Consider the following 12,997-nt stretch of genomic DNA (forward strand, 5'->3'; position numbering starts at 1 on the left):
ATTATTTCTTCTCGGAATATGAAAAACAAAGAGCTTGCAGTAGATGATGTCAGCTGTCAGAGATAGCAGAAAGATTTTCAGTGACATTTTACTCGGTTGTTGCCGGACAAGGGTTCCTTACCTCAGGTTGATAAATTTACCCTTCTCCAGCATCCCTGAAAGTCTGTAACATCATCACAAAACAACTTGTCTGTGAAATATATTAAATGTTACTGAGTAGTGACCTTGACTTTCCTCATCATAATATTTAACATTATCATGGAGTACTACAGTTTAGAGCAGAGTGCTAAACTCAGAACAGTTATGTTGTCTGGTAGGGTGGGAATTGGTGTAGTTTAAATGGTAGAAGGACTGGATTCAATTGTGTGTAATTGAATAAGCCAGTTGTGTAAGTATAAACTGATAAGCAGTAAATGATGTAGTGTAAAAAATGTCATTTATGGGCTCATTTTGGGTTCTGTAGTGCAAAAATTGCTAGTACTTCAAAATAGGTGTTCTGTTTATTTTTTTTTCCTGTTCTTATTTTTTAGTATTGATTTAAATCAGTGCTAATGCTACTGCAATTCTTAAATGCCTCCCAATTTGGAATCTGCAGTATCAGGTAAATACTAATGTATACTTTTTTTAAAGTATTTTTAAGTACACAAAATCAGACAATGTTAATATGAAACTTCAAAGATTTAGTCATTTCTGTGGCACAATGTGATGAACATTAAAACTTAACCTTTGAAAGGAAACCCCATTCAAACTATAGAAAGTTATAGTTTCTCCATTAACGTTGTATGGATGCAAAAGCTGGACTCTTAACTTTTGACCAAATAAGACAAACTGACTCGTCTGAAATGAGATTTCTCCACTTTGTTACAGGACACTTGTTTCTAGATCATGAGAAGAATATTGATATTTGACAGGAATTCAATGTGAAGTCAGTTGCAGATCTAATAAATAAATACTAGAGGGATTGTGCTAAATGTGAGAAAGAGAGTAGAATCATGAAGATTGATTTGCACAACAATCTCATTAAAAAACAAAATACTGGCCACATTTAAAAAGAGGGTGTTAGTAGTTTTAAAGCAGAACAGGCCAATAGGTCTAAAACATGACATCGACAATGACAACGATGATGATTATAGTTTTTGCTCAAGTCCTATTTTGTGTATGTGTGTGTGTGTGTGTTTGTGTGTGTGTGTGTGTGTGTGGGCACGCGCACATGTGTGTGAGAGAGAGAGGTGTAAATAAGGAAACCATGTTCATGATATGTAAATAAATGTAAACATTTGGCAGCTTAAGTAACTGAATCAGAGCCACATGTCAGCAAAGGTCTCTCACCCCTGGTCTAGTGCATGATGCAGTGTATTACCTATTCATCCATGAAGTATATTGAGCAATTTGTGTTAATAGGAACAGTGTGCAAAGTGGTGATGCAAAAATGAATTTGTGGCTGTCCATAGGTTTTAGCACTACATTTGGCTTAATTTCTAATGAGGAAATATTACATTCTTTTACACACACACACACACACACACACACACACACACACACACACAGAAGAAGCAATTGGACTGTGAGATGGCCTTTGGTGTAAAATAGAGCCAGTTTAGGAGTTTTTGTATTGAGGACAATAGAGGATAAAGCCGGGTTGATCAGCAAAAGAAATATACTGAAGAGTTGACTCATAATCTGAACATTGCTGGATAGGGAAATGTGTTTTTGAAATCTGTAAAAGAGGCAGGAAAACAAATGAGTCAGGGAAGAAACCACAATGACAATGAAATAGAGATGGGCACGACATATTACTTGGAGAATAGGTGTTAATGGATAAGGAAAATCTTTACTAGATTCCAAGACATAAGAAAAGACTAAGAAAGTGGTTAGATGGCATCAGAAAGTACATAGGTGACTATATATAAGAATAGCTTAATACATGGAAAAATCTTGAGAGAGTAAACACATCTTCTGTTATTCGTGTGTAACAAGTGACTTTACATATCATGCAGGCTGCAACACTACTAACACATATTTGCAAGTGGCTATTTATATTCTTGTTTGATCGATATTTACTCTCTTTGTTAAATGAAGGAAGCAGGGATCATTTTTATTGTGACAAGAGTTCATTAATATGACTTGTAATCATCAATATATGCTCACACTTAGGTGACACTCGAGGAGCAAATGATCTGTGGTGCACTGCAGACCTTAAATGAGGAAGCATGTGAAGATGTTTTGGATGAAACAGAAGCTCCACAAGAACCAGGTGAGTTTACTGTCGTCACGCTGTTCGACCCTGTTCAAGAGAAGCCAACAGTCAGCACATGGGCCGAAAACTCCATCCTCTGAATGAATGCTCTCAGCAGCTGAATCACCAGTGGTTCTTCATATCTAAATAGTTCCATTTGAATATCATTGCACATTGTTGCGTGCTGGAAAAAAATGAGCAATGTTATTCAAATGGAGTTGTTTAGAATCTCAGACCGGACTTACGAAGACATCAGCATGTTCCTGGAGACATCTTTTGGATGAAGACACAGTATTAAATATAGCATTATATTTTTCATAACTTGTAGTTTTCTGAATGTTTTAGAATTTATACAAATTCAGTAATATTATATTCATTTATAAAATGTTCTTCAGTATAGTACAAATTACAGTACAAAGTTAAATTATGAACTTTCATCTGTCATACTGGCATTGCAAAAGTTATTGTTATATTAGTGTTATGAATTCAAAGAGTATGTAAGGGTTAGCAAAGCAGAACATACGTTGTTATGCAAGGTGTTCCGATCCTCATTTCTTTCCTCACTAGTATTGAAATGCTTACTATTTGTGTTAAAAATATGACAATGTAGTATCAGATGTGATATAATAACTGTTTTATACAAAAGCAATCATATGGCAGATTATAGACTTCCTTAAATGTCTTAATTTAATGTGAGAACTCAGAACCCTAAGAAAGAAAGGATTTTAAACTAAAGTAAATTAACATTGTTATTTGTGAACAGACTTTTTACAATAATGATTGCATATGTATGTCAACTGTAACTAATGAAAGGTATTTAAATATGCATTTATCATATGAACATTATTACTGAAGCATGAAGAATAAAATATTTAACACATTGCATGTGCTTACTACTGAACTATTATGCATGGTAAGAACATACCTTTGAAACCTGCCCCACTTAAATTATATTTTGTTGTTGTAGTTACATTTGATTTGCTTGTGGCCAAAAGTAAAACATCTGGGAAAAGCATTTGGAGAGTATTACTAAATTATTGATAACTGACTCTGCAACACATTCTTTTTGGGTCATTGTTTCATTTCTGTGCACACTTCGCTTAGTAACTCAAAGCATTTTGAGTATGTAATTTTCCGTTTTGCCATACCAACACATTTATTGCTTACTAGTAATTACAAATTAAGCTTGTTTTATAATTGCTTGTAATTTGCAATTATCTTCCACCTTCGAAATGACTGCTTTCTTTATGTTTTGAATATTTTCCTGCAATTAATGAAAACTGCTTTTATCAACATATTCTTAGATTGTTAACAAATGAGGTTGAAACTATACAGTACTTTAGATGTTAGTGAAAAATGCTGGCATACACTTTCTGTATTTTTAGCGTAGGCTCTTAAGAAAAAGAAACTCGAGGTGAGACATGTTCGTAAAATATATGATTTCTTGTCCTAAATCTAAAGCAAAATAGTGGACACAATATGTATTGCAGTGGCAGCATTTCCTCTTATTTTACAAGTTTACTACTTGTTTCTCAAAAAATTCAGAGGGTTATGCCGTACAGATAGATGTTAATTGTTTTTGACAAATAACTGGCAACTTAAAAACTTTTAGTCTACAAATTCCATTAACTGGTTGATCTATAAGAAGAATTATAACCTCTTTTCAGTAATTAATTTTAAATACACGAAGAGTGACTTGGCACAGGTACTCATTTTGGAAACCTGCTTTAATTTTATTTACTGAACATAGAAAAGTTTTTGCTTGAGGTAAATGTGCAGGAATGCAAATTTAAGATTTTCACAGTTACTGGCATAGGATAATGGAAGTGAAATTTTCTCATCTGAAGTCTTCAGCATGCTGATAAGTTTCTATCCTTACCAATTATATCTATCTTCAAAATGCAGACCATTTGCAAGAGACAGTTATCATGAAATAGTTTCATAAAATTTCTTAATTTCTGATATTCTTTAGAACTTCTGTTTAAGACAAAAAAAAAACAGGATATCTCAGAAAAAATTGCGGGTTCTTTTAATGCTGGATGTGGAAAATCACAAATACTTCATGGGAGCATTCTTTGTTCCTTTGACCAGTTAGTATAATTATTTAGTTGATTAAGTAAGATAAAAGTATTTTTATTTTGAAGAACTATGTTTGGCTCTCAAATTTGCCCTAATTCCATCATAACTGTTATAAATTCTGAAAGTGTTCATTTTTGCATCAGAATAAGAGGGTTCTTATCTCCTTTGTTTACTGGCAAATAATAGAAACAAAACAGGACTATGGACTAGGGTAGACCAAACATTTTAGACCACACTTTCAGCAATTTATAACACTGCCACAGAATGGAGAGCTTAAAGAGATGGAAGAAGGGAAAATGTGCTGTAGAAAAGGAGAAATCGCCACATTTCATGGCTTAGGAATGACACATGGTACATTGAAGAGAAGAATTAGTTATGTAGCTGTAAATTTTCATACTTCTCTTTACCATCTCATGTCTTTTCTTTCCCCTAGATGAAACCTCCCTTTTAATCTTCCAGAAAACTCACAACTCATACATTTGTTGATGATGTGTTTGTCAGCATTGCCCCATTGTCACTGTTCTTTTTGGAAGTAGATTGTTGATATTCCTCTTCTGTCTAAAGTGTTGTTAATATTTATTTTCTGCTTTCACTTTAGATTGGTCCTTCAGTACTTTTAGATACTATTATTGTGTCAGAAGTATTTTACAGTATTCAAGTTACACAAAACATGCTTAATGAAATAAGAAAACAATAAAAGGAAAATGGAGTAGAACACTTTTCAGCCTTTAACAAAAATAAGCCGTATTAACCCTACTGGACTGTTCAGATGTCTTCCAAGGCTTACTGAACAAGGAATCAAGGAAGTGGTACAGCTCTTTAATAACTCTTCGTGATTCGCAACATTGCCATGGTATTTGAAGGTTCTTGAAACCCTAATTACAAAGGCTTCAGGTTTCAGATTAGATTAGTACTTATTCCATAGGTCATGAATACAACACTTCGTAATGATGTGGAACGTGACAGGTTAATAAAAGGTGTCTGTAAAAGATATTACATTACACAAACTATTACATGACACCTAATATATAGTTTTTTGGTGTGGGGGGGGGGGGGGGGGGGGGAAATTACCCACTTACCATATCCAAAAATTCATCTAATGAGTAGGAGTTGCCATTCAGAAATTTTTTTAATTTCCTTTTACATACTATATGGCTATCTGTCAGACTTGTGATGCTATTAGGTAAGTGACCAAAGACTTTTGTGGTAGCATAATTTACCCCTTTCTGAGCCAAAGTTAGATTTAACCTTGAGTAGTGAAGATCATCCTTTCTCCTAGTGTTGTAGCCAAGTACACTGCTACTACTTTTGAATTCGTTTAGATTGTTAATAACAAATTTTGAATATATATATATTGTGAGGCTACAGTGAAGATTCTTTAGCACATGTTCAAAATCTTTCTAGTGACTTTTTAAGCCTTTGTCTACAGTTGAAATTGAAGTATTGTTGCTGGAGGTGTAGGTTTTGATTGGTTGGTTGTAAATGGTAAAACCAGTGTCATAAAGAAGTAGACAGTAGGACCATTTCTACATTGATGGCAATTGTTGGAGGAATAGTGCCTGATGGGTAATAAAAACTTATTTTTTGGATTAGTCATGGACAGACAGTTATCAGTTGTATTTACTGAAAGTAATGGATGAACAACTGAATCCAATAAAACTATTACAAAGCAGTTTGTTATTATCTGTTTACAAACGAAGATGTCAGATTGGCAGAAGTATGCATGGATTGACATTCTTCTCAGGTCTGCAGCCAGATAAAGCAATCATCTGAACACAATATTTCTGCAGACCACCTGGCTCACTATTATTTCCTGTGGATAGGTGACCACATATTCACTAGCTAAGTATTGTATCTTTCTTTCAATATATCTAAAAGGAGTAAAAGGTAAGTGCAGTTCAACATACCCATACGTAAAAATGAGTCGGTGTCTGTAAGTCTGCCTTTGATTGTGTTAAGACTTGCAGCAAGAGAAAAGAACTATGTTGTTTTTTCTAAAACAAATTGGCTGTAGTTTTCTTAAAACTTGACATAGACACAGGTAATAAACAAGAGGCGTTTGTCACGACTTGTTTATCAACATTGAAAAAGTCGCAATTTATTACTCATTCTAAAAATATTTCAATTAAAACAGAAACGAAATAACACTATGATCATTAAGATGTCCTAGTTTGATGCTTTGACATGTCTCCCATCAGTATACCGTATTTACTCGAATCTAAGCCGGTTTTTGTAATCCAAAAAACCGCCTGCGGCTTAGAATCGAGTGCAAAGCATGCGGAAGTTCTAAAAAATGTTGGCGGGTGCCGCCACAACTAACTTGTGCCGTCGAATATATGTAGCGCTACACAGGCATGCTTTTAGGCACAAAGGTAAATACTGGCACCAAATCCTCTTGAGTCAGTATATAAATTTAAAAAAAAAGGTGGAAGACGAGCTTTTTTCTCCGCCCAGAGTATCGACCACTGCATTTTCATACATTATCCAACGAAGTAAATACAAATTGCGTATTGTTCATCTTCGAATGAAGCAGCATTTTAATGTACTACGAAAATCCGACTGGCAAGACTGTTTGGGATGTTTGTCAACATGGCCAACTCTACGTTCTGAATTTGTTCCTACCTGTGAGAAGAGATGGTTGCTAATAGGAACTTTTATGAATTGTGAATTACATGCAGTATTCTCTTCACCGTAAGAATAATACGAATATAAACATTTTGCCGTGTATTGTTTCGTGTTTGCTGCTATCTCATTTAAATCCTGTCTGCCTAATAAACTACGAAACTAGTGTGAGACAACAGCAAACGCGGAAGAATATACATGTCAAGGTTATTTTCGTATTTTTCTTATGCCTAATAGTGATACAGTCAGAAATGAAGCACAGCAATTGACTAGATTTTTAAATCTAAGATGACTAATTTCTGTGCAGAATGTAATTTACTAAAGAGGCGTCTGCAAAGATTTTCAATTTCGCTAAACTCTCGTTCAGAACATCTTCTATCATACGCAGTCTATTATTTGGTTCTTGTTGATCATTATCAAAGAAAGCTGCAGTGTAAGTAACAACAAATGGCAGTCTCTTGCCATTGTTTCTCTAATGAGACCAAGCCATGCCGCGAGCGGCGACAGGCCGTAAACACGCACTATCAGAATGCGACAAACAATGCATGACACAGTTCATTAATGAATTTTTCAGCTTAGAGTGACGTAAACACCAATAACAAAGAAAACGGCGCTTATCAGATCAAAGAAAAATAAGCAATCAATTCAAACCAGACGAAGCACGTGAAAAAGGAAGGGTACCCGTATAAATACGGACGGAGCGCCTGAGGCATAGCAATGGCTACCTGGTAAAGCTTAACTGCTAAGCTTACGACTCGAACCAAACTACTGTAGCGTCATTCATTCGACCTAAATTGTGTCTCGTATTACAATGGACCAACTTTGTTTCGATTTGGAGATGCGGCCTAAAACTTTTCTCTCCCCTTGAATTTCGAGTCTCAAATTTCAGGTGCGGCTTAGATTCAGGAATTTTTTTTTTTTTATTTCGAGTCTCATTTCTCATGTGCGGCTTAGATTCGAGTAAATACGGTAACATAATTTATGAAGTCAAGGAAAAATTTATTTGCACTAAAAACAGTTCCACACCTTTATTGTTAAATTCTCTTGCAATAAAATGAAATGAGTAATTGATGATAAATTTGCTTGCACTGGAATATTCAGTTGAGTTCTGGTTGAAAGAGTTCAGAACATTCTTTCTGATTACATTATTTTTGGAAATTTCATAAATTGTGGACAAAAGAATAAGAAAGTGAGGACTTTTGTTGTCATCAGACTGATTTAAAGGAATTAAGGAAAAGCATGAAAACTGAAGGCTGTCTCCAGAAAATAAGGACGTTTGGTCACTTTAGTTTAAGGATTAAAAGTAGAAAAGGGAGTTTGTGTTATTGTACTGTTTGATGTTGGTGATGGTGGGGGAGCAGTGGGGGGGGGGGGGGGGGGGGGGGGGAGGGAGGGGGGTTGGATATCAGCGAGATACTTATCAGTTCTCTCCTAAGGCTGCGAAACACCTAGCAATGACTCTCATGGCAGCCCTTTTAAATGCCACAGAGGGCCAACAGTGCGTGTACCACAAACCTTCTGCTGCTTCCTAACACAAATGAAGTACAGCATCTCTGAGGTGAAAGCTGACAAATTGATAAATAACTACCAAGTATCACAATCAGTATATTCTGTCATTCAGCTTGAGAATAATTTTTTAATGTACGATAAAAGAGGGTTCAAAGTCTAGCTTAAAGATTAACCCTTGTGTCTGTTTATAATGTTTACCAGTCTAATTTTGATACCCTCCAGTGTAAAAAGTCCCAATGGTGAGACTCAGTGGCAATCCTTTGTGTCTTACACAATATTGCGTGTCTCTCAATAAGGCAGTACTGTGCCAAAAAGATTTCTCATGCTGCTTCAAACATATGTGGCAGTGTATGTGTTGAATGGCATGAGCTGTCTGGCTGATACTACATTTCCCACAGTGGCAAGGAATTTTATAAAAACCGCACTTCCTCAATCCTAGATCAGCTTTAATAAAGCCAAGGTGCTCCCTAATCTTGGCTGGCAAATGAATTCTTTTTATATTCTATCTATTTAAATTTTCTTGTTTTTGAAGACCTGCCCCTTGCATATGGTAGAAAGATCACTGGTCTACATGCATCTTGTCATGGTTCTGGTGTAGGTCAAAACTCAAAGACACTATAGGTCTGTTTGTCTGTGTAGCCATTCTGGTTGAACATGGTTGAAAGATGATCTAGCTCTTTCGTCAAGCTCTCTGTATCTGAGATGCAATGCATCCTCCTCAAATGCAGCTGCAGGAGCCTTGTGCATTTGTACAATGGATGGTAACATGCTGCATGCAGATACCAGTCTGTGCGTGTTAGTTTTGATAAACTCTGTGTCCCAGTGTCCTTTCTACACACCACTACATCCAGAAATGGAAGCTTACCATTCCTTTCGACCTCCATTGTGAACTTGATGCTGGATGAAGGCAATTAAAATGATCTATGGAACAATTTAGTGAATCCAATCCATGTGGCCATATCATAAATGTGTCATCAAAATACTTCTAAAAACAGGTAGGTTTCTCAGCTTTCACCCCTGGGGCATTGTATGTTCAGTTGGACTAGGCGATAGGCATGTCGATTTGTGGTGCAGGTGCCATTGGCCTTCCATGGTGTTTAAAAATCCTGCATTCATGGTCTCAAATCAGTTCCAGTGAGATAAGTATGTAGTGTTCTCACCAGAAGATGGCAGCCAGGTAGATTCCAGAAATAGTGTGATCACATGGTTGCTTAATACAGTTGCAGCATTAGTTAATACGTTATGCATGGATTGTCAATCATGTTTGGAAACACATGCTGATACTTCAAAGATGAGTGTGACTCTCTTTGACAGAGTTGGAAGGAGATGACTAGGTTCCATAATCTTGCTCAACACGTGGAAAAGCTTTTTTCATTCTGAAAATAAATAACTTTTCACACACTAATAGAAAATATGTTCTTAAGTATTCCATACGTTTCAGAAATAAAATCAGTCTGAGAACATAATCTGTGTCAACTGATTTGCTGTAGAGCAACTCTCTTCAGCACTTGAGTGCTTCTCGTAATAGAACACACAGAACTTATAAATATTTAAGAAGTCAGTAAGACAAAGATCTTGCAAGTCACCAATGACATATTGGCTTGAGCCTTCTCAGTATGTTTCAGAGACCCATTTAAAAAGATAATGATTGTAAATTTTACTAAGGCTGGTTTTGAGGTGAGTCCCCCCTTCCAAATGGGGATATTTGTCATTGTACTCTTTCAGTATTTCAACACTGATGCATCAGTGGAATAACTGCATTAAGTTTTGCTACAGAGTAATTTTTTATTGTCTTCTTAAATGCCTAGAAATTATAGTTTACTGGTACCTTAAAGACTTCTCCTTGACAAAAATTTGAACTAAGAACTGTTACGTAATGACCACACAGTAGCTTGAATGTAATATGTAAAGTCTTTTTCAAGCAAGTATGAAGTATAGAGAATGATTAATTGATATCAGTACCCAAATTCAGTTACGAGCTAAACATTTTTTAGAAGACTTTGAGTACATGGGTGTTGATACATACATTTAGTGTACATATAACACATGGAGACAAATGAGCATAGTTTCAGAAAAACTGGACGATTTACTCAAGAGAAAGAGTTCCACCAACTGAGTGCCAGTGACACATTGGTCCACCTCTGACACTTAGCACTGATTGATAGAGTTGTTGGATATCCTCCTGGTGCATTATGTCATCAAATCCTGTGCTGGTTGGAGAAACATTCTCATAGTGCTCCAAATGTTCTCAGTTGGGGAGAGATCCTGAGACCTTGATGACAAAGGTCGGGTTTGGTGAGCATGAAGACAAGCAGCAAAAAATCTTGCCATGTGTAGGCGGGGATTACCTTGCTGAAATGTAAACCCTGGGTGGCTTGCCATGAAGAGCAATAAAATGGAGTGTAGAATATTGGCATACCACTGTGCTGTAAGAGTGTCGTGGATGACAACCAAAAGCGTACTGCTATGAAAAGAAATAGCATCCCAGACCATCGCTCCTAGTTGTTCGGCCATGTGGAGAGCGACAGATTAATATTTCACTGCTGTTCGGGGAGTCTCCAGACATATCGTCATTTGGAATCTCATTGACTGCAGTAGAATTGTCTTCAGCGAAGAGTCCTACTTTGATTTGAATCCTGATGAATAGTGAAGATGTGTCTGGAGACACCCTGGACAGTGCTGGGATATCAAACTGACTGTAGCTCTCCTTCTTTTTCTGACAACCAGGAGCAACTTTATGGGGAACCATTTTTTTTTTTAGTAGCTGAGAACTCCTGTTGTTGTCATCTGCAGCACCTTTCCAATACAGTAGTATGTCGACAATATTCTACGCCTCATTTTGTTGTCTGTCATGGCAAGTCTTTGTGAACTCAAATTTCAGCATGATAATGCCCGCTGGTCTGCCCACGGTGAGTGATTCTACTGCTTGTCTTCAATCTTACCAGACCGTGCCTTGGCCAGCAAAGTCAGTGGATCTCACACCAATTGAGAACTTTTTGAGCATGGGCAGGGCTCTCAAACCAGCTCGGGATTTTGATGATCTAACGTGCCAATTGGACAGAATTTAGCATGTTATCCCTCAGGAGAATATCCTACAACTCTTGTCAGCAACGGCAAAGCTGAACAACTGCTTGCATAAGGGCCAGGGATGGACTAGTACTTTATTTGTGCTCTGTTTGTGAAGTTTTCTCTCTTGAAAGAATCGTCCATTTTTTTTTCTGAAACAGTGATAATTTGTTTGTTTGTACATGTACACCAAATCTGCTGATTCACATACTACAGGTAAATTATAGTACCAGAGAGGATGATCAATTTACTCACATTTTGTGGTAGCTTTATAACTGAGATGTTATATGACAAACATATTGTATGGATGTTGCCCAAATGTACATACAAGGGTAATCCCAGAAGTAAGGTCTCCTATTTTTTTGTAAGTACATAGACCTGTTTATTTCTACAATGGTTTACATTACTTTACAACTTGAACATTTAGCTATTTTTTGGCATAATAACCATTTCTGTCGATGCATTTTTGTAGACGCTGTGGCAGTTTTTGTATGCCCATGTCATACCAGCTCGCTGCCATGCCATTCAGAAAGTTATGAACCTCTTCTTTCACCTCGTCATCGGAGCTGAATCACTTTCCGGCCAAATGTTCTTCTAACCTAGGGAACAGGTGATAGTCACTGGGCGCCAAGTCAGGACTATAGGGTGGGTGGGTGATTATGTTCCACAGAAACTGTTGCAGGAGAGCAACGGTTTGCCGAGTGATATGTGGTCAAGCGTTGTCATGGAGAATGTGTACGCCCTTGCTCAACATTCCTCTTCTCCGGTTCTGAATTTCCTGTTTGAGTTTTTTCAGTCTCACCTGTCAGAGTTAATTGTGGTCCCAGCGATTGAGCTCCGACGACGAGGTGAAAGAAGAGGTTCATAACTTTCTGAACAGAATGGCAGCAAGCTGATATGACATGGGCATACAAAAACTGCCACAGCGTCTACAAAAATGCATCAACAGAAATGGTGATTATGGTGAAAAATAGCTAAATGTTCAAGCTGTAAACTGATATAAGCCATTGCAGAAATAAACAGGTCCATGTACTTATAAAAAAAATAGGAGACCTTACTTTTGGTATTACCCTCGTATAAGTTTTGTGTGAAATTGGTCCAAGAAAATGGAACATATGAGGTCTGTTCAAAAACTTCCAGAACCTTGTCCATAAAATTTTTTTACTCTAACTTTTACTTATTGTGTATGGTCTCCATTGAAATGCTCTCCTCCATAATTGATAAACTGCTCCCAGTGCTGTTTCTACTTCGGAAGCAGTCTTGGTATACCTCTTGCTGGATTGTTTGAAGTGCTGTCTGTGATTTTTTCTTTTCATCTGTTGTTGCAAATCTTGATCCATTCAATGAGGTTTTCAACTTTGGAAATAAAAAGAAGTCCGCAGGTACAGGTCTGGAGAGTACAGAGGATGAGGCAGAACAGTGAGGTTCATTTTTTGTACAATAGTCACGCACCAACAAGGGTGAATGTGCGGGAGAGCATTATCA

At 36.8% G+C, this 12,997-nt stretch overlaps 1 protein-coding gene across 7 annotated transcripts in view; it reads left to right on the forward strand.

Moving 5' to 3' along the window:
• Positions 1-12,997, forward strand: part of LOC126473637 (kinase D-interacting substrate of 220 kDa) — a 383,513-nt gene that overhangs the window by 346,724 nt on the left and 23,792 nt on the right. For all 7 annotated transcript variants that reach the window (XM_050100846.1, XM_050100835.1, XM_050100866.1 and 4 more), the window contains exon 27: positions 2,155-2,254. In XM_050100846.1, the coding sequence (XP_049956803.1) occupies positions 2,155-2,254 (100 nt within the window). The remainder of the gene's footprint in view (positions 1-2,154; positions 2,255-12,997) is intronic.

This window comes from Schistocerca serialis, chromosome 1 (genome assembly GCF_023864345.2).
Source record: "Schistocerca serialis cubense isolate TAMUIC-IGC-003099 chromosome 1, iqSchSeri2.2, whole genome shotgun sequence".
NCBI lineage: Eukaryota > Metazoa > Arthropoda > Insecta > Orthoptera > Acrididae > Schistocerca > Schistocerca serialis.